This window comes from Babylonia areolata, chromosome 27, assembly GCF_041734735.1.
Source record: "Babylonia areolata isolate BAREFJ2019XMU chromosome 27, ASM4173473v1, whole genome shotgun sequence".
Lineage (NCBI taxonomy): Eukaryota > Metazoa > Mollusca > Gastropoda > Neogastropoda > Buccinidae > Babylonia > Babylonia areolata.
The window spans coordinates 37,492,991-37,518,140 of record NC_134902.1 but is presented as its reverse complement, the minus strand read 5'-3'; the positions used below and the strand labels follow the sequence as shown (position 1 = coordinate 37,518,140).

General features: G+C 42.3%; 1 protein-coding gene across 4 annotated transcripts in view; it reads left to right on the top strand.

Annotated features, from left to right (window-relative positions):
• Positions 1-458: 458 nt before the first annotated feature.
• The window catches only part of LOC143301516 (uncharacterized), a 33,624-nt gene continuing 8,932 nt past the window's right edge, over positions 459-25,150 (top strand). The window contains exons 1-6 of one of the 4 annotated variants that reach the window (XM_076615863.1): positions 459-755; positions 14,679-14,853; positions 15,260-15,506; positions 17,598-17,848; positions 20,629-20,853; positions 23,705-23,875. In XM_076615863.1, the coding sequence (XP_076471978.1) occupies positions 14,695-14,853; positions 15,260-15,506; positions 17,598-17,848; positions 20,629-20,853; positions 23,705-23,875 (1,053 nt within the window). In that variant the 5' untranslated portion in view covers positions 459-755; positions 14,679-14,694. Of the gene's footprint in view, positions 756-11,035; positions 11,398-12,323; positions 12,345-14,678; positions 14,854-15,259; positions 15,507-17,597; positions 17,849-20,628; positions 20,854-23,704; positions 23,876-25,150 lie in introns of those variants that run through there. The other 3 variants (XM_076615865.1, XM_076615864.1, XM_076615866.1) reach the window with 3 other exon arrangements.

Below are 25,150 nucleotides of genomic sequence, written 5' to 3'. Positions count from 1 at the left end.
GTGTGTGTGTGTGTGTGTGTGTGTGTGTCGTGCTTTATTTATGTGAATGATTTCATGATTCATATAAAATTTTGCAGTCCCATGAGTGTGTCACTGATTGCCAAGTCATGCGTGTTTATATTTATTTTCTCTCTTTTAATGTGCGCATTGTATCATGCCACGACTGATGTGCTATTGTATGTGTTATTTCATGGAGGCCGCGCTTAGAGCCCATTGTAATAGTATGAAGAGTCATCTTTTACAACCCCCCCCCCCAACCCCCCCCCCCCCCCCCCAAAAAAAAAAAAAAAAAAAACACCCAAAAAAACACCATCATAATTGATTTTACGTGCTTGCGAGAAGGGAAATATTTTTTTTCAGGTGCCTACGGTCGAACTCACTGATCTAAAAATAGGCGTCGAACCATCCTGTGGCTATTCTCTGCAATTGTATCAGAGGTTGTGATTGGTTGTTTCGACGTGCGACACACGTGCTGAATGATTAATTTTGTTTGGTACGCGTGGCACCACGAAACGTCAAATAGTCACTTATAAAAAAAGAAAAGCTTAAGGATAAACAGTTAGAAATCTTCTTACACTGTTTCCATTTCTTGCTGGATTCCATCAGCACTGCAACGTGTCAAGGTGAATCAGCCGGCATTTTCATCTTTTCAGCGAAAACTGAGCTAACACGTGATTGCTACATTCATCTCCTTCCTCCCGAAACAACACTGTCGTCTGTCTTCTTTCTGTGTTTTCTGTGGCCTGCTCCGAAAGGTATGTACCATAGATGCCACAGAATATGTACTTGTCTGTATGTATATAGAAGAAATACTTATTCTATGAGCCGTTCTTTCGACACTGTGCCTGCCGGGGGGCAGCCGGTTTTTCGTTCCGCATACTCAGTTTGTCCACATTCGCCGGCAACAGATTGCCCAAGTACAGACGACCTCGCCGGCCAAGTGGTTGAGCATGTGCTGCCTGTGGTTTGGAAAATTAGAAACGATCCCACTTTTAGTTTACTGGGCTCAAGATTTACAGCGATTTATCGGTAATACAGAGAAATAAATCAATCAATAAAACGGATAAACACCAACAAAAACAAAAAAAAAGAGCAGTCGATTCCTTGTGTGAGTGTAGGATTGTGGCAATGCGTGTGACGAGTGTTTGTGTGTGTGTGCTGTCTGCTTGTGGTTAATGAATTGGCTCCCTGATCAGACAGCATGCAGTGCATCTGTAGTAGGCTCGTGTGTGGCAGTCGCTGAACAATGTCAACTTAATCGGCTTAAGATGTACGTCTACATGATCGTTCTCGTAACTGCGGTGGGGGAGGAGGGTTTTGGAGGTAGGGGAGTTAAGTAATCCCTGATAACGCAGGAATAGAGACATGACAACATTTTGAGCCCCCACATCCCCACCACAGACACTCCCACCTTAAGTTGGATTCAATTAAAAATATTTAATTCATCTAGCCAAATGTTCATCCATTAACTACAGACTAAAAATCTGTAGGTCATTCATTGCACATGTAACACGTTTTGCCCTGTTTTTCCTCATACAGTTTGGTACAGGTACATGGATGGATAAAAATTGATTAGTAATAATTTGATGAGGATTGCACATTTATATTATAACCTCAGTACCTGGATGCTAAATGCATCATGAGTCTGCATACATAATATTTATTCTATCATATATGGATGCAGGACAGTGCTTGATTCATGCCTGAGTGTCATCAGTTTGATTCACAATTTTGGTGCTCTTTGTGAAGAGTGGAGACTTTGTCCAATCTCCCACACCCAGGTCAACAGATGTGTAGACCAGCTAATGTCTGAGCCACCAACGTGTGTATGCATATATATGTATGAAAAAGATCAACCTGTAATCCTTGTCAATCAGTGTTTGGTGGATAGTGGAGACATGAAAATAGTGCAAGCATGTATCAACCACATCAGACTCCTCAGCTATTCCATGCTGGTTATGTAAGGGAAAAACAAACAAGTAAAGAAGCAAACATTGTCATTCTTTGTTTCTGTCATGGTATTCTGGTCACTGATAGATAATTTAATGCTACTTGTTAATGTCAGTTTTCTGTGCACAATGATAATAATACTGATACTAATACTGTAATAGTTGGCAATTTCATTTAATAATTCATTTATTCTGGCCTGTTGCCGTTAGAAACAAATTTTCATTTATGTTAATCCTACCATCTCTCCTCTCCTTCATGCTTTTTACTGACTCCCAGAACAAAAAAGAATTATTTACAAAGTTGTCTCTCTTTGTTTCAAGTCCATTGAGGCAACTGGTCCACAGTATCTTTCCAATTTCATTCATCCTTACATATCCTCATGCCAACTCTGCTCTTCTTCTGACACTTGCCTGCTTAGGATACCCCCTATTCGAACCAAAAATATCGTCAACGCAGTTTTTCATACCAAGCCCCCATTCTTTGGAATCAACTTCCCCAGTCTCTTGGTCACTCATCTTTGTTGCAGTCTTTTAAATCCAATCTGAAGACCCACCTTTTCCCCTCCAGAATAATTCTCAACAGCTTATCCCTTTCCAGTATGAACTAAAATGACTGTGAGTGAATGAGTTTGAGAGTTTCAGAATTTGCAGGTTGTATTTTTGATTGTGTACTATTTATGATTGTGTACTGTCCCAGTGTGCGCATGCGTGAGTCCTTGTGTTTTGTGTGTGTGTGTGTGCGTGTGTTTTGTATCTTGTGTTCAATTTTTTCTTTTTGATATTTATGCTTTGTTTTTTTGTTTTTTCAAATTGTAAACGCCTAGGACTCACTTTCAAGATTAGGCAAAAATGCTAATAATATTTAAATAAATAAATAAATAAATAAATAATAATAATAATAACAACAATATTGTATGCAATAAATATCTTATCTCCTGCAACCACTGTTTTTTTGTACATATAAAACCTGGACATATTTTTTTTTCATGTGACACGCATTGCTACTAAAACACAAGTAGTATCTGCTCAATAGTAATTCAAACATGATACAATCATCAGTCACTCTCAGAAACATATATCACATGCACAGATCAGGCAGCAATCATAGAAAATCAATAATAATAATAATAATAAAATGTAAACTTATATAGTGCAGTGCCGCCATCTCAGATGGGGCTCACCTTGCTTTACAATAAAATATTATATACATAGTTAAGACTAAGTGAAATAACAACATGTCAATCAACATAGGTGCCATCACAGTCTCAGATCACACAGGTGCAATTCACAGCAAAACAAAGCATCTCATTCACCATCGTAAAAAATAAACACCAAGGAACCAGCACCACAAAACATACACCAAAATCATTACAAATGCATACAAATCAACACTAAGAGCACATCCAGCAATAAGACCACAGCAAACATATGCAGATAGAAAAGTTTCAGTAAGAAAAGTACAGTTTGAAAAGATATGTTTTGAGTGCTCTCTTGAATACGGGTGTTGGGGTGTAATGGAGGTGTGAGGGTAGTGAATTCCTCTGTTTAGGTGCTACAAAAGAAAAGGAACGTTCACCATAAGTTTTTCTATGAATCTATGGAATAGACAGTGTGCGCTTGTCATTTGAAGAATGGAGTTGTCCGACAGTGAAGAGACAGAAAGTAGATCCAAAAGATAGACAGGACATGGTTCAGTGAAGAAATTGTGACAAAAGGACTGAGAGTTTGTCAACAAAAACAGCAAGCTTCTAGCAGCCATACACATTTACAAATCATTACTTATTTGATGTCTCCCACAATTTATTTTGGGTCAGAATTGCAGTGGGCACACACTGCAGTCTGTATTGCTGAGTTCTGGCACAAAGGACATTGAATCTGCTGCTGCTCCTGCCAGTCCACCTGGACTCCACTTTGGGTTGAAGTGGTTGATGTAAGATTGAACTGTGGCAGAATAATTTGCGTTGAACTTTTGATCCAGTGTTCATCAGTGATCAGGGTTCGAGGCCCTGTTTCAGCATGGTGTTGTGTTCTTGGGAAAGGCTCTTTACTCCAAATTTCCTCATTCCACCCAGGTACTTAACTTTGGTCCGGGAATGTTAAAACAGCAGAAAGAGAGGATTGGACCCTGCTTTCAGTTTACTGGGCGCTGGACACGATGAATATAAATGCACTGCCGAAATGGCTGTAGAAGGCCTTAGGACCTTTAACCTTATATTAATCGAGTCCATGCAAGTCATTTGTCAGGATTACAGTAAATTTGTTACTCATCTATTCACTGCCTGTTGTCTCAGTGTCTTTCTACTGCAACCTACCCAGACTGGCTTTCTTTGTGTTTTTGTTCTGTTTATTTTTGTCTTGTTCAGTTTAGACACATTTCCTCCTCTGAGTGTGTGTGTGTGCATTTTCACGGTGATAGAACTTAAAAGCCGCAGCTGAGAACACTCCCCAACAGGTCAAGCCAAAAGTCATGCTGCTCATATCAGAATTAAATATATGTTAAAAAAAAAAGATGTATTTGTTGAAAAATAAAAGTGTTATTTTCCAAGCTGCTATCAAAGCAAACTCCAAGGTAAATAAGTTGATAAAAAATGACTTATGAGAGAAAAAACCCAACTTTTTCAACATCTTCTCCCTTGATCATGTTCCTCTGAAAGTCTGGTCTTTCTTTTCTGAAGCCGGTAATCATAAATTTTCTTTAGGTTTACTCAAGTTGATATCCAAATAGTTTTATGTAACCAACAAACTGCTGTCTATAGTGATAGTTATCATTGTCAGTGATTAGTTCTGTCTGTGTCAGTGCAGTGACGGCACTATTTCTTAAAAGTTCTTCTTTATTTGTTTGTTCTTTGGTCTGAAATCATGACAGTCCAAATGACACTGACAGTAAAACATAATTATGTTTATCTGCATTTTTTTTTTTTTATGGCCGAATTCAGATCTGGCCCCCACCTTTCCCCCCTGGCCCCTCCCCCAACGCTTGTTATAATGTCATGTGGTTCTGGTTTTGTAGTTGTGGTTTTATTTGTTTGTTTAGCAGAAGCATGATCTATGTGAAGTGATGGCCTAGAGATAACGTGTCCGCCTAGGAAGCGAGAGACTCTGAGCGCGCTGGTTTGAATCACGGCTCAGCCGCTGATATTTTCTCCCCCTCCACTAGACCTTGAGTGGTGGTCTGGACGCTAGTCATTCGGATGAGACGATAAACCGAGGTCTGATGTGCAGCATGCACTTAGCGCACGTAAAAGAACCAACAGCAACAGAAGGGTTGTTCCTGGCAAAATTCTGTAGAAAAATCCACTTGGATAGGAAAAACAAATAAAACTGCACGCAGGAAAAAACACACACACACAAAAAAGGGTGGTGCTGTAGTGTAGCAACGTGCTCTCCCTGGGGAGAGCAGCCTGAATTTCACAAAGAGAAATCTGTTGTGACAGAAAGAAATACAAATACAAAATAGTCGAAACTGAAGAGATTTCAGCCCAGTTCATCATCTTTGCGAGTTTCAGTTCATCATCTTTGCTAGTTTTCCAAGTGTCTGCAGAGTTTGTTTGCTTGAACACCAGCTAGGACTGTTTAGATTGTCATTTTGAATGACCAGACTCCCAAAATACAAACTGGCCAACTCTCTGCTTACTTTCAATTGCTGCTGTTCTGACTGTGTCAAGGTAGCGTTGATTAATTCCAATCCCCACTGTGTTCTTGAAAACAAGGAAATTCACAGATTTCCTAGGTTTTGATGATTTAAGTTCTTGATACTTGAAGTTCTAACAAGAGGCACACAGAGAGAGAGACCACAGAGAGAGAGAGAGAGAGAGAGAGAGGGGGGGGGGGTGCACATGCATGTGTGTGTGCTTGCATGCATGCATGTCTGTCTGTCTGTGTTTTATAGATTAAGTGCATTTCCTTGCTTGACAATTTTGTTCTGCAGTTGATACCATGGTTCCCATGTCAAACCTGTGTGGAAATTTAATTCTAATGTGATTAAAGAAATAGAAAAAACAACAACAAAAAAACTATTTCATTTGCTAAGTCCATGGTGCTCTTCTTAAAGACTTATGTTAACTTTACGTATCATCAGTAACACATATTTTTCATATGTCCTGATGTAAACAACAACAACACAAAAAACTACAACCAAAAAACCTAACACATATTCACAAAATCTTGGTTTAGATATAATACTTGTATGTTTTCAATCTTCTGGTGAGACATATCAAACTCAAGGTGTGCTTTGGTTAAAAAACAAAAGAAGAGAAAAAAATACAAAAAACAACAACAAAAAGGAAAAAAGAGAGAGAAAAAACAAAAAACCAAAAAAAAAAAAAAAAAAAAAAACCCCAACAAGTCACTACAATCAATGTAATTTCCTGTCCTAGGTATAATATCAGATTGTTTCTGATAAATTGAGTGCTCATTTAATGTATAATTGTTGATGGAATGCATTCTAAAATATTTGTCAGTTTATGAAGGTTTTAGGACACAGCAGCTTCATTCACTCCAGGAAATATAACGGCAGAAAACCACATTGCAAAAGCAAGAGAGAGTTTGTTAGTTTTTACTTTTGAGTTAGAATCAAAGAAGAAGGAAATGACAGTTTCAAATGAAGGAGCTCGCAGAAAAATGTATGAACTTCTTCACCGCCTAAGTGGTACTTCATTGATAAATATATTCACACTGAAAATGCTGATCAAGCGTTCAATATTTAAGGCCACAGCACAGACACATTGGCTGATTGTTCCAAAGTCAAACTAGTCTTTATTAAAGAAACAAAACAAAATGACAAAACAAAAAACTTGGGGTAACAAGGCTAAAATGAACGCAAGGATAACATATAGATAAAATATTAAACTAAATAAGATGGCATACTGTAACTCACACATAAGTGCACACATACTCATACAAAAACACAGGAAGTGCCATGATCACAGTATATATATTGTATACACAAGACGTATATGAATCATACATAGATGCAAATCATACTAGACTTGTTGCAATATAATTTTTTGATGGGAAAATACTGATAAACATACACTGTTGTACACCAGACTAAATAAGTTAGCATTTGTTTATCTCTTTTACACACAAACATGTTCTCTCTCTCTCTCTCTCTCTCTCTCTCATGGTATGAAAGTACGCTACTTCAAAATGAAGAACAGTTGGTATTATGATTTTTATAAACTGAAGTAGCTTGAGTAACATTAACAGAATTCTCTTAGAAGAGCTAAGCAATAAAGAGAATTTGTGTTTGGGTGTAATAATGAGATAATATTTCATGCTTCCATGAAAATTATGACAAACAAATAATGAAATTCATCCCCAGAGTCTCAACAGCAAAAACATTTCTCGCACAATCTTTTTCATTCTGATCCCTGAACTCTTCCTTTTGGTACTGGTAATTTATCATTGATAGTTCTAAGTTACTTTATTCTTTATTACTAATTCTCAAACTCGACGTTTTGCTTGAACATCATGTAACTGTAATAGTGCTCGTTTTCATAAATTTCTGCTCACCTTCATTGAACAGACTGAGCCTGCAGCCTGATCGTTACATCATATTTAAAAAGGGGGAAGCAGAGAGAGCGAATATGTTGGCTGATCTTTCCTGTACAAACTAAGTCCCAAATTCCAATGACAATTTTGTTGTTGTTGTGCGCAGCCACTATCAGTTTGAATCAACACAATAAACATTTTGCCACGGAACCGGATTTCCAGCCATTGCAGCTGACTGAGGTTGTGAAACATTTCCGCATAAAATTGCACGGGCACGTACACACCATCATTGTACAAATGTTAAGCTCCGCCGCTGAAAATTGGCATAATTGTGGAAGCACGAACATGAATGTCCGTATAGATCAACATAAAAAAACAACAACAAGCAAATACACAAACAATTATAAACACACATACAACAACAACAACTCTGAGGCAAATCTGTCTCGGGAGAAACCGAAACTCTCGAAATTTACATCGTGAGATTTGAAAACTCACGTTCCAGTTTCCAAGATGGTTGTTGCCACGAAGAGCTTAGAACGGTGAAGATTGCAGCTTGGTAACGCACTGCTTTTCTTTTGAACCATGAACGCACAAGCGGACAACTGTGGTGAGTCCTCCGGCAGTGGAACGCGTTGATCACGTTTCCGACACCCATTGGAAGCCGTTGACAAGTTCTGTGTGTGTTATTGTTTTTCCCGAATCCACCCGGGACTTCCCGAAAACACCCGATGTCTCCGGAACAACTGAGACCGAAACAAAACCCTGAAAAACAATGCTTTCTGTTTCTTTCTTTTTGTTTCCTTTGTTGTTTCATTTCGGTTTTTGTGGGTTTTTCCCCCCTGATTTTTGTTTCTTTAATCTTCAAAGATTTCTTCAATTCGAATGATACTTCTTCACAAAGAGTTTTAATGTTCATCATTACTTGAGTAACCTGTGGTTTTCGTTCTCGGTAAATATTTCCCGGCTGTCTATGTAAAAACTGTATCAGTGCACACACACACACACACACACACACACACACACACACACACACACACACACACACTCTCTCTCTCTCTCTCTCTCGATCTCTCTCCCCCCCACACACACTCTCTCTCTGTCTCATACACACACACACACAAACACACACTGTGAGACATTACCAACGCAACTTTTAACTCTATTCATACGAACGGCGAAAGGGACGACGTTAACAGCGTTTCATCCCAATTACAATTACAATTACAAAATATTGCAAGCGGAAGGTTTGTATACTGAGGAGGTGAATGTTGACAAAGAATACCACAATTCTGACGACGGAAGCTAAAGGTTGGGTCATTGAGACACCCACTGGACATCCGAGGGGTCTGTAAAGGAGAAGAGAGGACTGGCCGTACTGAGTGAGTTAAACGGTCCCAGTGCGGTCATCTGGGCAAGCACTGAGTTTATTTTATTTCACTTTGTTTAAATTCATTTTGTCTTAGATATTTGACTACCTTGAGTTTGAGCCTTAACTGATATTTGCTTGCGTCGTTGTTGACAAAGTTCAGCTCTATAACTACCTCCCTACCCCCCCCCTCCCTCCCTTAAAAAAAAAATCTGGAACGGCATCATTTAAGTTACACAGTTTTGTTACATGTACACATATTAGTCCAAACATAATGCAGGATGCATAAAAATAAGCATGTTGCTATTGCCGGTCTTCAAAACGCTACCCACCTTTTCTTTCTCTCTCTCTCTCTCTCTCTCTCTCTGTGTGTGTGTGTGAATGCATTATCACGGTGATAAAACTTACAAGCCGCAGCTGAGAACGCTCTTGGAACAGATAGGTCTGGTAACAGGTCCCCCACCCCCCTCCCCATCCTGTCCACACACCCTCCTTCCAAAAAGGTATTCGAAAGCACCAGCAAAAACGGAGACAACTTGGGCTGAAAATAGGACGCAATCTCGGGTCACGGTTTCGCGATAATTTTATCGCTTGGTTTATACTGGTTGCTTGTTTGCCTCCGGCTTGTTCCAGGAAGATAAGTGTCGGGGTGCAAATGTTTATTTTATAAATGTATGTCTTAGGAATAAACAGACTGAGCTTTGCTAGTACAACACTGTACACCAATGCTTTTTCACTGCTTATTTTCATATTATTACTTCGCAGGCCGGAATTCCCCCGCTTTCAGCTTGCGACTGAAATAGGGTGAAGGAGTGCATAATTTTTTTTAAAATATTTTATTTTATCTATAAGAAGAAGAAGAAGAAGAATATATCGATTGTCGGGATTTTTACCCTGACGATGTGCTTTATATGCATGGCTAAAAATAGCTGGCTGCGTCTTTCGCCAGGTTTTCGCGTGCTGCGTCACACACATGGTAAATGGAACAGTACTGAGGGCAACCCCCTGGCTCCTACTACTTCCACAGTTCAGGCTCCTCCTCCCCTTCCCCCCCCCCCCTCCCCCAACCCCACAGCTTCCTCCCCCCGCCCGCCGATGCCTGTACAGGCTCCACAACATCTCTTGCCGGCGTCTGCAGCCAGCCACGCCCATCTCACCGTGCGCATCTGACCGTGTGTGGAGGTGGAAAATTCCAATAGCCGTTCGCCGGCCAGACACAGAGGGGAGGTGCAGGGGATGGGTGTGGGGGGTAAAAGTCCTTGTTTCCCCCTCTCCTCATTTTCCTTGTTCGTTTTCACTCTTTCCCCGTCCTCTATCCTCCCTCTTCTCCTCCCGCTTGACATTGTCTATCTGCCTGAGTCACCTCTCTCTCTCTCTCTCTCTCTCTCTCTCTCTCTGTGCGCATCAAAGAGGATTTCTTTTCGTCAGAGGACGACCCTTTTGTTGCCATGGGTTCTTTTTCAACGCGCCGAGTAGCCTACGTGCTGCACACGGGACCTCGGTTTTTCGTCTCATCCGAACGACTAGACGCTCAGGGTTTTGGGAGAAAGGGTGAGAGCGAGGAATCGTACCTAGACCCTCACATACACTGAATTTGGCAGCAAAGCATCGACCTAAATCATTCTGCCACCTTCCAATAACAAAACGTGATTAAGTGGCATCGTCCATCCGCCCTCTTCCCTAACCCCTCTTCGTACTTCCATTGCAAACCGCTCTCCACACCATCTCCTCCACTCTCCATCCCACGACTGAAGTGATTTGTTGATGGCGCTGACAAAAACTGACATCAGTGCACTGACAGAAGTTTCGTTCACACCGTGCATTGGTGTGTGTGTGCTTGTATGTGTGTGTGTGTTTGTGTGTGTGTGTGTGAGAGAGAGAGAGAACGCGCGCACGTTGTTGCTGATGCGTGTTGGGACGTGAGTGGGAGGGGGTGTGGAGGGTGGTTGTGGTTGCGTAATGAAAACAGAATACATGTTTTGACACCCTTACATACCAAGCTAGGCACATCATCATCATCATCATCATCACACACACACACACGCGCGCGCGCGCGCACTCTTTTTCCATTTCTAGCATTTTCCATTCGCTTCTAGACGGAAACAACAACTCTCTCTCTCTCTCTCTCACCTTTCATTCGCTGATTGAGAGTGACGTGTACAGGAGTTTTCCGTTGGACTGCTTTCGTGTGACAGGGAAACTTTCCAGTCGTGACCCTGCGAACAGCGCGTGCAGTTCACGCGCGACCCATTCTTGGTTCGTCGCACGCGCACGTCTCTCTGTCCGTCGACGGATCTCGATCTTCACATTCGGAAATTTTGAGTCAAAAACCGAACTTTCCAAAATGCCGACATGGCTCATCGCGACACAGTGCCGGTGAAAGTTCTAGAAGCTTCGTTTCCCCTGCAATATTCCGTCCGTACACCGTACATATAAAAGACGAGCGGGCGCAGCGACAGCTATTCTTCATTCTCTTCAGCTTTCGAGATTACCTCTCGCAGCGACAGCAACGCGCGTCAATTTTGACCAAATCCCGGTGAATAAACGCGACGTGTGTGTGTGTGTGTGACAGCGACGCGGCCTCAGGTTTGGTTGTTAAACTCACATTGGATAACCAGGGTAGTTTCTGGTTAACTTTAGTCACCGAACTATTATAGAATATCTTCGGTGTTTATTATTATTGTTATGGTTTTGTTTACAGTATTAGTTATCTACTGGTTAGTAAAATTAGTTGTTGTTTCTTTGTTTTTCTTGCTAAAAGATTTGTTTAAGAAGCACAATCTGTTCCGGCATCAGTATGCGACTATTGTGCCACGACTGACGACAGTGTGTGACGTGTGCTTGCCACCGGTCATAACCTGATGCTGTGCGACACTGGGGGAACCTTGATAATTAGGAACTCAGTGTGATGTGAGACTCAGTTCTTTTCTGCGAACACGATTCCATTGATCATTGTCAATGCAGGGATCTCCTTCTCTCTCAGTGTGTCCAAAACGTCAGTACCGTCGATGTGCGAGTATTTTCGGCTCTGGCGCGTCGGTAGAAAACAACACTGTGCGTTCCAAAGAAAGGTCCTGGTTGCATGCTTGAGGCTTATAAGTATGAATTAAGTACGTGATCATGTTCAACTGTGTCGACATGACAAAGCGACCGACCGAGCGTTCAGTGGTAGGCTACTGGCGAAACTCCCACAGAGCTATGTCAGTTCTTTGTCACAAATACAACAAGCAATGACTGATGTTAGCACATTTTGTAAGCCATCACGTTTGTGTTTATGGATTAATTTGTTTATTTATTATATGTGTTTACTTATTTGTAAATAACTTTGTTAATGATACAAACGTTACTTATAAGCAGATCAGATGGATTGTATATGGATACAAAGCACGTCCGATATTACCTGGTTCAGTTTAGTAAGCAGTCACTGATCTATGCCCGTGATGATTTCTAACACACCACTGTCAAGTCGTGTGTTGAAACAAATACTTACACGAGTGACCAGACGCGCCATTTCTTCTGTGTGGATGGAGAGGGTGAGGGTGGAGCATGTTAAATACGGTTCTGACCGCTGTCGTGTAGAGTGGCTTAGTGCAGTCCAAACTCTCGCATCCGCAAAACAAATGACGGATTGCCTTTGGAAACGCCCCCCTTACTGCAGGCAGTGAACGCATGTGTTTCAAGGTTAACTGGCTCAGAGGCCATGACCTTTTGTCTGCCAACGCGGACACTCTTTGCCAGTTTATGTCAGAGGGTGGTGGGGGTGAGTTGCACTGACGTCATATGCACGAGACGGCAAGGGTTGCATGAATACGAATAAGCCAGTTGAGTTTGGAAGGATGAAGAGTGATTTTATATATATATATATATAATTATATACATACATACTTACACGCACATGTAAAAATATTTTGGTCACAAGCAGTCCGATTTGACGAAGTGAAATGCAACGTGTAAATATGATGGTTACAATTGAGTAGATAACGAGCCCAAGCTTGTTATTATCATCATTAATGTTAGTAAAAGTATCAGCACTGGAAGTTTTGCCGCATACTCGCCAAATTGAAAAGGGCACGTAACGGCCAAATTATGGATGTGCCACTTTTTTTTTCCTCAGACGATCTTCAGTTATGATTGGATCATTTTTGACGGGGATTATAATATCAGTGTGAGCTTAATTAAAGTTCGAACATTCATTTAATAGCTTAGGACAGCTTGTATTTAGATAAAGAATCGTGTGGTTGCCATGTTGTAGTCAACTGACATAATGAATTTTAGTAGGTGTTCTGGCGCTGCACAGACTGCACTGATACTGTCAGTCTGTTGAAAACCAGCTTGGATATCCTGAGATGCTTTCTGTCTCTTCCTACGTCCCAATCTCACGACCAACATACCACTTCGATGACGGTTCTGTTATCTGGCTTTTGGTTCATCCAAGGGTAATCCTGTTTCCTGCATCTGTTGCACAGACGGAACTGCGAGATGATCGTAGTCGTTTGTCGGGTTCTTTAACATGCGGTTTTCATCTTCTCGACTTGTCGCATATATACACGAAGGAACTGGCAAGTCTGCTAAATACTGTTTACTTTACAAAGCTGAATAAAGCTAAAATTCTCGCTTTTGATTTTATGCATATTATTGACTTTGTGTTTTCTGTTTTATTATGTAAAAGAATGCGTACAAGTCTTGCTCAGGTGAGCAAGTTATTGTCGTGTTTGTTAAACTCGGTAACTCATTGACTCGTGTACTAAGCCATGATCAAACATGCACAACTGCCCTTCTCAGTGCATTGATCCCAATGCAGTTCCCTTTTTTTCTTTCTTTCTTTTTTTCTTCTTCTTCAGTCGCGACAGGTGGGGGTGGGTGGTGGTGGTGGTGTCTGCTGGTCTAATGTCAGCATACATGGATTTTGTCAATTCCAGCATTTTTTGTTACATCGTTCAGACACGTTTTGAGATTAGTAGAGGATGGAAGGTGAAATTAGTATTTGTTCCAGTCAAGTGAACCCCGGAGTGTTTTTGTGGTCAGTTTCAAGTTGTAAAATTTGCGGACTGATTCCTGTATGCCTACACTACACCACATCTGCATCTGGTTTGAACAACAAAAAAAACAACAACAACTAACAGTAACAATAACAATAATGATACTAATAATAGGTGATTTAATAATAGTGATTGTAATAATATATAGATAAGTAGAAGAAGCCTGACCGTTTAAATAACGCCTGTTATCCAAAAAGGGGAAGGAACTTCTTCAGCAGATTACTAACCACCACCATCCCTCCCCACTCCCCCATCAGCCCCCCCCCCTGCCCCCCCAACCCCCCTCTCGGACTGAGCACGTGCGGGGGCTGGTTGCGTGGAAGTCTGGGCGTTGTCACGTTATTGGTGGCAAGTTTGCATTTAGTTCGTACTTTCGTTTGGTGTTTGTTTCCAGCACAAAACAGAGGGTGTTCTTTTTGTGTGTGTTTCTGATAGAGAATTTAAAACTAACCGAAGTACATGTATTTCTTTAAATTTTGTTTGTGTTTCTGATATAACACAGAAAGGTTGTGTTCCTTTTGTGTTTGTTTCTGATACAGAACAGAAAGATAGTCTTCATTTTGTGGTTGTTTCTGATACAGAACAGAAAGATAGCATTCATTTTGTGTTTGTTTCTTGGTCATACAAAACAAAGCATTCATTGTGGGTTTCTCTACGATACAAAACAGACATGAGATTACGTTCATTTTGTGTTTGTTTCCTATGCAAAACAGAAAGATGATGTTCATTTTTTGTTTGTTTTCAACACAACACAGACAGATGATGTTCTTTTTGCGTCTGTTTCCAATGCAAAACGGAAAGATGACGTTCACTTCGTGTTTGTTTCAGACACCAATCAGACGTCATGGCCAAGGTGCGAGTGAACAGTGATAAAGTGAACTACATGGCAGATGTCATTGAGGCACAATACAACTATGAAACCACTCAAGTGGAAGTTGGCAAGGATGGGGGCTATGTGGCCACGCCTACCACAACCCAGTTTACGTTTCGGACAGAGCGAAAGGTATGTTGGTGTCACTGAGATGAAAAGACTATTAAAAAAAGAAAGAAAAAAAAATGCCTTGCCTTTACACAATTTGCATGTATACATTGTGTTTTATAAATGTGTGTGTGAAGATTGCTGGGTGAATTTTGGTGTGTATATTTAACACTGATGTAATGTGTAATGCATAATTCATATTTTTAATTCTATTGATTTTATCACGAAAAATTTGTGTCAAGATATGTGTCAGTGCAATGTCGGATGTCAGTGTAGTGTTAGATAGGTGTCAGTATAGTGTCAAGCGTCAGTGAAGTGTAAGTTGCGTCAGTATAGTGTCCGGCGTCAGTGTAGTGTCAGACAGGTGTCAGCACCAGAGAAGGCTCACACACAAACCATCACCAGGTCATCATTACCTGCTCTTCCACAGGTGCCCAAACTGGGGGTGATGCTGGTGGGGTGGGGAGGCAACAATGGAACGACGGTGACGGCGGCCAGTCTGGCCAACAGGCACGGCCTGTCGTGGCCGACCAAGGAGGGATGGAGGCAGGCAGACTACTACGGGTCCATCACCCACTCAGCCACCGTGTCGCTGGGCACAGGACCCCGTGGGGAGGTGTTCGTACCCCTCCGCGACATGCTGCCCATGGTGCATGCGAATGATGTGGTGTTTGATGGTGAGTGTGTGGTGGTGTGTGTGGTGGTGGTGGTGGTGGTGTGTGTGTGGTGGTGTTTGATGGTGTGTGTGGGGTGGTGGTGGTGGTGGTGGTGTGTGTGTGGTGGTGATGGTGTGTGTGTGTGGTGGTGATGGTGAGTGTGTGGTGGTGGTGGTGTGTGTGTGTGGTGGTGATGGTGAGTGTGTGGTGGTGGTGTGTGTGTGGTGGTGATGGTGTGTGTGTGTGGTGGTGATGGTGAGTGTGTGGTGGTGGTGGTGTGTGTGTGTGGTGGTGATGGTGAGTGTGTGGTGGTGGTGGTGTGTGTGGTGGTGGTGTTTGATGGTGAGTGTGTGGTGGTGGTGGTGTGTGTGTGGTGGTGGTGGTGTGTGTGTGTGGTGGTGATGGTGAGTGTGTGGTGGTGGTGGTGTGTGTGGTGGTGGTGTTTGATGGTGAGTGTGTGGTGGTGGTGGTGTGTGTGTGGTGGTGGTGGTGTGTGTGTGTGGTGGTGATGGTGAGTGTGTGGTGGTGGTGGTGTGTGTGGTGGTGGTGTTTGATGGTGAGTGTGTGGTGGTGGTGGTGTGTGTGGTGGTGATGGTGGTGGTGTGTGTGTGGTGGTGTTTGATGGTGAGTGTGTGGTGGTGGTGGTGTGTGTGGTGGTGATGGTGGTGGTGTGTGTGTGGTGGTGTTTGATGGTGAGTGTGTGGTGGTGTGTGTGGTGGTGGTGGTGGTGGTGTGTGTGTGGTGGTGTTTGATGGTGAGTGTGTGGTGGTGGTGGTGTGTGTGGTGGTGATGGTGGTGGTGTGTGTGTGGTGGTGTTTGATGGTGAGTGTGTGGTGGTGGGGGTGTGTGTGGTGGTGATGGTGGTGGTGAGTGTGTGGTGGTGTTTGATTGTGTGTGGTGGTGATTGCTGGTGTGTGTGTGGTGGTGTTTGATAGTTTTTGTGTGGTGGTGTTTGATGGTTTTTGTGTGGTGGTGGTGTTTGATGGTGTGAGTGTGGTGGTGGTGTTTGGTGTGTGTGGTGGAGTGTGTGTTGTGGTGGTGTTTGGTGGTGTGTGTGTGGTGGTGTTTGATGGTGAGTGTGTGGTGTGTGTGTGGTGGTGGTTGATGGTGAGTCTGTGGTGTTTGATGGTGAGTGTGGTGGTGGTGGTGGTGGTGGTGAGTGTGTGGTGGTGATCGTCATATCTGTGAACACTGGCAAAAAAGCTGATGTTAAAGGACGTTACTGTTAATATGATATTAACCCCCTGGATCGCTGAGCCTCGATGAAATGAGTTTTTTGAAGAGCAGTTACTACTTTTTATTACGTTTAAGTGGTACAACTGATTTTTGCTGAGCAAAATAATGCAATCCCAAGAGGACGTGTTCAAAATGAAAAAAATGGTGACTGGTATTGTGACATGTGAGAGAAAAAGAGAGAGAGAGACAGAGAGGGAGAGAGGGAGAAGCTTGTATGTTCAAGATGAATGTTGATATCAATGATCCTAAAATGTGAAGCAATGTCCTCATCTCACAACAAACCCACACACAAACGAACAACATACCCAGGGGATCTGGGTCAGGATGGATTTAAGATGGAAGGATGGAGAGGGGAGATAAGGGAACAGAGATTGCAACATGTGAAGAGAATTCTGATGATGATGTCAGAGGTTTCATCACCAACTTCGGCTGAAGGTGCAAACATGACCGCAGCAGCAACAGTGATAAGTAATTATTTCTCAATTTGATGTGTGCCTTATGATGTGCTGCGCCTTATTTGTTATCAGAATCATATATGATTATATGGATGACAGGTCTTTTGATTTAAAATGCCTTGTAGTCTGTATGATAAGGTAACTTTAAGTTTAACTCTTTTACCGCCAAGTTTTTGATACAGTGCTTTCAGTCACAGGCTTTGGTTCATGTCAAAAGAACACAATGGAATTGCTCACTTCAAACTGGTTCAGGGAGCAGTGGTTAAGGTTAATCATTGTTCTGTTGGCAGGAAACTGGCTGCAGGTGTGAAGCTTTGTTACAGTGTGAAAAACGGTCCTGTTAACATGACCCCTGAAAGTCGACTAAAGTCGCCCATGGCAGTGAAAGAGTTAATCAGACACCAGTGTTCTGAAATTTCAGGCTGGGACATCTCGGCCATGAGCATTGCTGATGCCATGGAGCGGGCCCGAGTCCTGGACTACACCTTGCAGCAGCGGTTGCGGCCCTTGATGGCAGGCATGAAGCCCCGCCCATCTGTCTACATCCCTAATTTCATTGCGGCCAATCAGAAGCAGCGGGCCGACAACGTTCTGCAGGGAACCAAGCAGGAACTGGTGGAGAAACTGCGCCGGGACATCCGGGACTTCAAGCAGTCATCTGGTGTGGACAAGGTAGATGTTTGCCTGTGTTAATGATGATATGTCCTGACTTGCGTTAATGATATGTCCTGACTTGAAACAGTCGCCTGGTGTGGACAGAGTAGGTGTTGCTCTGTGTTAATGGTGATATGTCCTGACTTAAACAGTCATCTGGTGTGGACAAGGTAGGTGTTGCTCTGTGTTAATGGTGATATGTCCTGACTTAAACAGTCATCTGGTGTGGACAAGGTAGGTGTTGCTCTGTGTTAATGGTGATATGTCCTGACTTAAACAGTTGTCTGGTGTGGACAGAGTAGATGTTGCTTTGTGTTAATGATGATATGTCCTAACTTGTGTTTATGATGTGTCCTGACTTGAAAGTCGCCTGGTGTGGACAAAGTAGGTGTTGCTCTGTGTTATTGGTGATATGTCCTGACTTGCGTTAATGATATGTCCTGACTTCAAACAGTCATCTGGTGTGGACAAGGTAGGTGTTGCTCTGTGTTAATGGTGATATGTCCTGACTTAAACAGTTGTCTGGTGTGGACAGAGTAGATGTTGCTTTGTGTTAATGATGATATGTCCTAACTTGTGTTAATGATGTGTCCTGACTTGAAAGTCGCCTGGTGTGGACAAAGTAGGTGTTGCTCTGTGTTATTGGTGATATGTCCTGACTTGCGTTAATGATATGTCCTGACTTCAAACAGTCATCTGGTGTGGACAAGGTAGGTGTTGCTCTGTGTTATTGGTGATATGTCCTGACTTGCGTTAATGATGATATGTCCTGACTTCAAACAGTCATCTGGTGTGGACAAGGTAGATGTTGCTCTGTGTTAATGGTGATATGTCCTGACTTCAAGCAGTCATCTGGTGTGGACAGAGTAGATGTTACTTTGTGTTAATGATGATGATTATATGTCCTGATATAAAGCAGTCATTTAATATGGGTAAGTTAGATGTTATTACAATGGCAATATGTCCTGACTTCAAGCAGTCGTCTGGTGTGGATAAGACAGGTGTTGCTCTATGTAAATGATGATAATGGGCATTTTGTTTCATGAAGTGACTGCAGTTTTTTAAAATTTTAATGTCTGTTTACTTTAATGATTTAGTCATAGTTTTCTGATTCAGTCACTGGTGGGTTTTTGTTGTTGTTGTTTTTGGTTGAATATGATAATCATTAAGTTTTCTAATTATAATTCCTTTTATTGGTAATATGACTTTCATGACTTCTTCACACGCAAGCTCCACTGCTGGTTTTTTTTTTCTTTCTCTGTCAGCCCCCTTCCACTACGTCTACCCCCACACCACACTTCACACCCATTTGTGTGTGCTGAAATGAATGGATAGGTACATGTCAGTGAGCTCATAGTTGTTTTTACCCCACCTTTTAGGCAGCCGTACTTCAGTTTCATGAGTGGGTACAGGCTGGGTGTGTTTATGTTTCTATACAGCACAAAAACACAAGTGTTTGTTTCCATAACACTGACATAGATCGCAGGATAATTGTGCGATGTGTGTTTCTGATTTGCCTGTGAGTACAAATGAACTGAGGGATTTAGGGCATCAGTAGGGCTGCACATTAAGTGATCCCCACAGGATTTAATAAGGAACGTTTCTCTTTCTCTCCTCCCTCTTTTTCCATAACTGTGTAGTGAGCCACACAGAATTGTTCACTGAATGTGTCTCCATGCGGTAAAAGTCGTGATGTGATGTGATGTGATGAGGCGTCGGGCCTGATGCTCGGCTTCTGAATGAAGTTGACATGAGCTTACAGTTGGGCCAACAGCAAAATGAGAGCTGTATGATCAGTTGTTTCTCCACTGCAATGGGAAATCATTAACAGTTTAGTCTTTTGTGACTATAAAACTAGGAGGCAAGACAGCGCTGGCTTCTTGTGCTGCAGCCTTAGGGGCTAATTAGCCTTTGGGAAACAGTCCCAACACTGACTTTCCTAAAGCCCTTTGGCCTGAGAAAGTGGGGATGTAACTTGGGCAAGACAGTCTCCGGTATAATCAGATTCTAGCCCCCAGACAGCTGGGACAGCAGTTGCCTCCTCTGCTGTTCTGGCGGTTGTAGTCAGACATGACTGACTGTCATAGGATGAGATGATGTCACTGCTTTCTGTTCCCTACAGGTGATAGTGCTGTGGACAGTGATGATATGTAGTCACTGCTGTCTTTCTGTTCCCTACAGATAATAGTGCTGTGGATAGTGATGATATGTAGTCACTGCTTTCTGTTCCCTGAAGGTGATAGTGCTGTGGACAGTGATGATATGTAGTCACTGCTGTCTTTCTGTTCCCTACAGATAATAGTGCTGTGGATAGTGATGAGATGTAGTCACTGCTTTCTGTTCCCTACAGGTGATAGTGCTGTGGACAGTGATGATATGTAGTCACTGCTGTCTTTCTGTTCCCTACAGGTGATAGTGCTGTGGATAGTGATGAGATGTAGTCACTGCTTTCTGTTCCCTGAAGGTGATAGTGCTGTGGACAGTGATGACATGTAGTCACTGCTTTCTGTTCCCTACAGGTGATAGTGCTGTGGATAGTGATGAGATGTAGTCACTGCTTTCTGTTCCCTACAGGTGATAGTGCTGTGGATAGTGATGAGATGTAGTCACTGCTTTCTGTTCCCTACAGGTGATAGTGCTGTGGATAGTGATGAGATGTAGTCACTGCTTTCTGTTCCCTACAGGTGATAGTGCTGTGGACAGTGATGATATGTAGTCACTGCTTTCTGTTCCCTACAGGTGATAGTGCTGTGGATAGTGATGAGATGTAATCACTGCTGTCTTTCTGTTCCCTACAGGTGATAGTGCTGTGGACGGCCAACACGGAGCGATTCTGCGAGGTCCGTAAGGGGCTGAACGACACGGCACAGAACCTGCTGAACAGCATCAAGAGGGATGAGGCAGAGGTGTCGCCCTCCACGCTGTTCGCTGTGGCCAGCATTCTGGAAGGTGTGACCTACATCAACGGTTCACCGCAGAACACCTTCGTTCCCGGCTGCATCGAGCTGGCTGAAAAACACAAGGTGGGTGTGATGCTGTGATGTTTGCATGAGTTCTTATGCTCTATGTGGCATTTGTTCACTAATTATCATGTGATAACAAGTTAGCACAAACTCTGTGGATAGTTACAAGGCTTGATTTAATGAAGATTGTTGATGTTATACCACAGTAACTACAAACCAGATATACTTGTATTAAACATAAGTAAACAAAGGCATGAGGATTACATCTCTTGGATTGTATACGATCGCAAGTACTCACACACAAAACAATAAATGAAGACACTACAGTAGTTACACTGTGCAGTTTTTAATCTTCCTTGTCCATTATGCCCTCTGGCATGTAGAGCAGCATCAAAGAGGTTTCTTCTGGTGTTGTTTTCGTAATGCTAACAAAGCTGTTTTTTTAGGGGACGGGGTTGTTTACCCTGTGCCCACCCCCCAGCCTGGAGGATCAGTGGACTGCGCTTTGTCCAGCCTCTACCCTTCGACATGTCTGGTTTGGGTGGCCCTACCAGAAGCATAAGCTCCTGGTGGCATAGCTCTTGGGGTCCCTGATGCACGAAAGCAACCCCAGCCTCAGCAAGGTGGCAATCCTTCAGGCACCTGCTGATAGGTGGTCAATGCTGGGGACACTCTGCAATGAGCTGGTCTTTTGTGGGGTTTTTCCTGTGCTGTGGAACTGTGAAATAGCATTCAGCAGTTGGTGTAAATTTTGTTGTGATTACTGTTACATTCAAGTTTATTTAAAGCCGACACCCACCTCAGTTGGTATGATTGATGGAGAAAAATTCCCAGGGAACTGGAGGGTAGGGGACCTATCTAACGCTACACTGACACCACCTGAGTGACACCACCGGAGTGACACCACATGAAGATGGGCAGCAAAAATGTCAGGTGTGAGGGGTGCATGGATGAAGATTGAAGAGAAAAGTTATCACTTTATAGTCAGAGAATTACTGTACTCGTACAGCAACTTTATACTTACATACAAAATATTTGTTGGTGTTTTTTTCTTTGATGCTTTTGGAGTGCATGAGATTTTTCAGGTCAATAAGGGCATACAGGTATAAGAGAGATCCCACAATGTTTGGAGTATTTATGCTATAAAGATATAGGTCTTTATCAGTTTACTTGAGAAGCATATAGAGGTACCCACCAGTAATCCAGCCATTTTTGTGCTGTGTAACTGTGTAAACATCCGGCTGAAAAGTCGTGGCTGTTGTACACATGTTGATCCCCTGAGGCGACTTCAAGTCCTGAATTTATCACCATTAGCATTTATACAGTTGGCATGATGATAGTAATGTTGTGTGATAGTCATTCATACCCAGTCATGACCATCAGAACAGTAGAGGAGGAGGCATCTGCTGCCCTGACAATCTGGGCTAGAATTTGATGCAGTGGAGAGTATCTTACCCAAGTTACATCTCCACTCACCCTGCCAAAAGGGCTTTCGGACAGTCAGCATTGCGATGGTCCCCATAAGCCAACTAGCCTCAAAGGCTGCAGCACAAAGAGCCAGTGCAATCTTGTCCTCCTAGTTTGAGAGTCATCGTCCTTCACAAAAGACTAAGCTGTGAATGAATTCCCACTGCAGTGGAGAAACCACTGCTCATACAGCTCTCACTTTGCTGTTAGCCAGACTGCAAGCTTCAGTCAGTCTGAGGTATGAGCCGAGCGTTGGCAGCAGTTGACTCCTCTGCTGTTTTGGTGGTCATTGTCGGACACAGCTGGCTATCATACATTTTATTGTTGTCTGTTGTGATAGCACGACTGTTGCACAGGTGTTCATGCTGGGAGACAACTTCAAAACATTGAAATCACCATTATCACTGTCAGCGTTACAATGATGATGATAATATATTATTGTTACCGTAATCATAGCTTAATCATAGCTAAGATAATGATATTGACATATGATTGTTATTATTATTATTACTATTATTATCATTATCACTGATATTATTGTTATTGTTATTTATTTATTATTATCATTATTATTGTTGTTGTTGATGCTGTTATTACTATAGTCCATTATGGTGGCGATACCTTTGCACAGGTGTTCATCACAGGAGACAACTTCAAGTCCGGAATCAATCACCATCATCATTATCATAGTTATGATGATAACATTGACATATCTTTCTTCTTCCTCCTCTAATTCTTCTTATCTTTATTGTTGTTGTTATTACTATAGTCCATCATGATGGTGATACCTTTGCACAGGTGTTTATCGTGGGAGACGACTTCAGATCCAGAGTAAATCACCACATCATTATCATAGTTATGATGATGGTATTGACATATCATTCTTCTACTTCTTTTTATCTTTATTGTTGTTATTACTAGAGTCCATCATTGGCTGCGATACATTTGTGCAGTTGTTCATCGCGGGAGACGACTTCAAATCTGGAATAAATCAGCATCATAATTATCATAGTTATGATGATAATATTGACATATCTTTCTTCTTCCTCTAATTCTTCTTCTTATCTTTATCGTTGTTATTACTATAGTCCATCACGATGGTGATACCTTTGTGCAGGTGTTCATCGCAGGAGATAACTTCAAATCCGGAATAGATCACCATCATCTTTATCACAGTTATGATGATAATATTGACATCATTCTTCTTCCTCCTCTACTTCTTCCTCTTTTTATTGTTGTTGTTGAGGTTGTTATTACTGTAGTCCATCATGGTGGTGATACCTTTGCACAGGTGTTCCTTGTGGGAGGCAACTTCAAGTCCAGAATAAATCACCATCATCATTAATACTGACATATCTTTCTTTTTCCTCCTCTACTTCTTCTTCTTCTTTCTGTTGGTGTTGAAATTACAAAAGTCTGTCATGGCGGTGATACCTTTGTGCAGGTGTTCATTGCGGGAGACGACTTCAAGTCTGGGCAGACGAAGCTGAAGTCTGTGCTGGTGGATTTCCTGGTGGGGGCGGGGCTGAAGCCCACCTCCATCGTCAGCTACAACCACCTGGGCAACAATGACGGCATGAACCTGTCCGCCCCACAGACCTTCAGGTCCAAGGAGGTGAGCGCTCAGGGAGGTGCCTCCAGACACCTTGGTTTGGGTGTTTGTATTTTGTATTTGTATTCTTTTTGTCACAACAGATTTCTCTGTTTGAAATTTGGGCTGCTCTCCCCCAGGAACAGTGCGTCGCTACACTGCCAGCGCCACTCTTTTTTTTTTTTTTTTCTGCTTGCGATATTATTTGTTTTCCTATCAAAGTGGATTTTTGTACGGAGTTTTGCCAGGAACAACCCTTTTGTTACCATGGATTATTTTACGTGCGCTAAATGCATGCTGCACATGGGACCTCGGTTTATTGTCTCATCCAAATGACAAGCGTCCAGACCACCACTCAAGGTCTAGTGGAGGGGGAGAAATACTGGCGACGGCCGGTGGGATTCGAACCTGTGCGCTCAGATTCTCTCGCTTCCTTGGCGGACACGTTACTTGTAAGCCAACACTCCACTAGTGATGAAGCATAGCTAATTGTCTGCATTCTTCCTCCTCCTACCCGACCCCACTTTGCCCTCTTCTGATGCCATCATGTAGTATATCTGGGCGGATGTTTGTGTGTGTGCATGCGTGTATTGCGAGCGTGTGTGTGCATGTGTGTGTAGGGTGTTTTTGTCTTGTGCGTGTGTGTATGTGTGTGTGTGTGTGAGAGAGAGAGAGATTGTTCATACTTGCAGTTTGCAGTATTCTCTTGGTGTATTGATACACATATATAGGTGTTGTTTTATTCATGTGCAGAGTTACGTTATTATGCACTATTGTATATGTGTTGTTTCATGTACGGTGCTTAGAGCCCATTATATGGGGAATTTGCGGCATTTCAGTACCATCTTTTTTTCCTTTTTTTTCAGTTCCTGAAGGGAATGTGTATCACTGATGATACTATTGATAGCAACCACAACAGCAATTGTTAGATTACCAGTGTTTGTTTTATTGTTAGTATCATTGTTAATATTATTATTATTGTTATTGTTGATAATATTATTATTACTATGAAAGCATCATCATCATTATGATTATTATTATCATCATCATGAACTTGGTTTAAAGTTTATGTCAGGAGGAAGGTGGCGAAACACTTGTCTGGCAATACAGTGTTTGTGAGGGTGTGGGTGTGATTCCTGTTGTCATGCTTTCTCCCAATTTTGACTGGAAAATCAAACTTGAGTGTCTAGTCATTAGAAAGAGACCATAATAAACCGAGGTCCTGTATGCAGCATGCACTTTATGCACTGGAAAAGAACCCATGGCAACAAAAGTGTCATCCTCTGGCAAAATTATGTA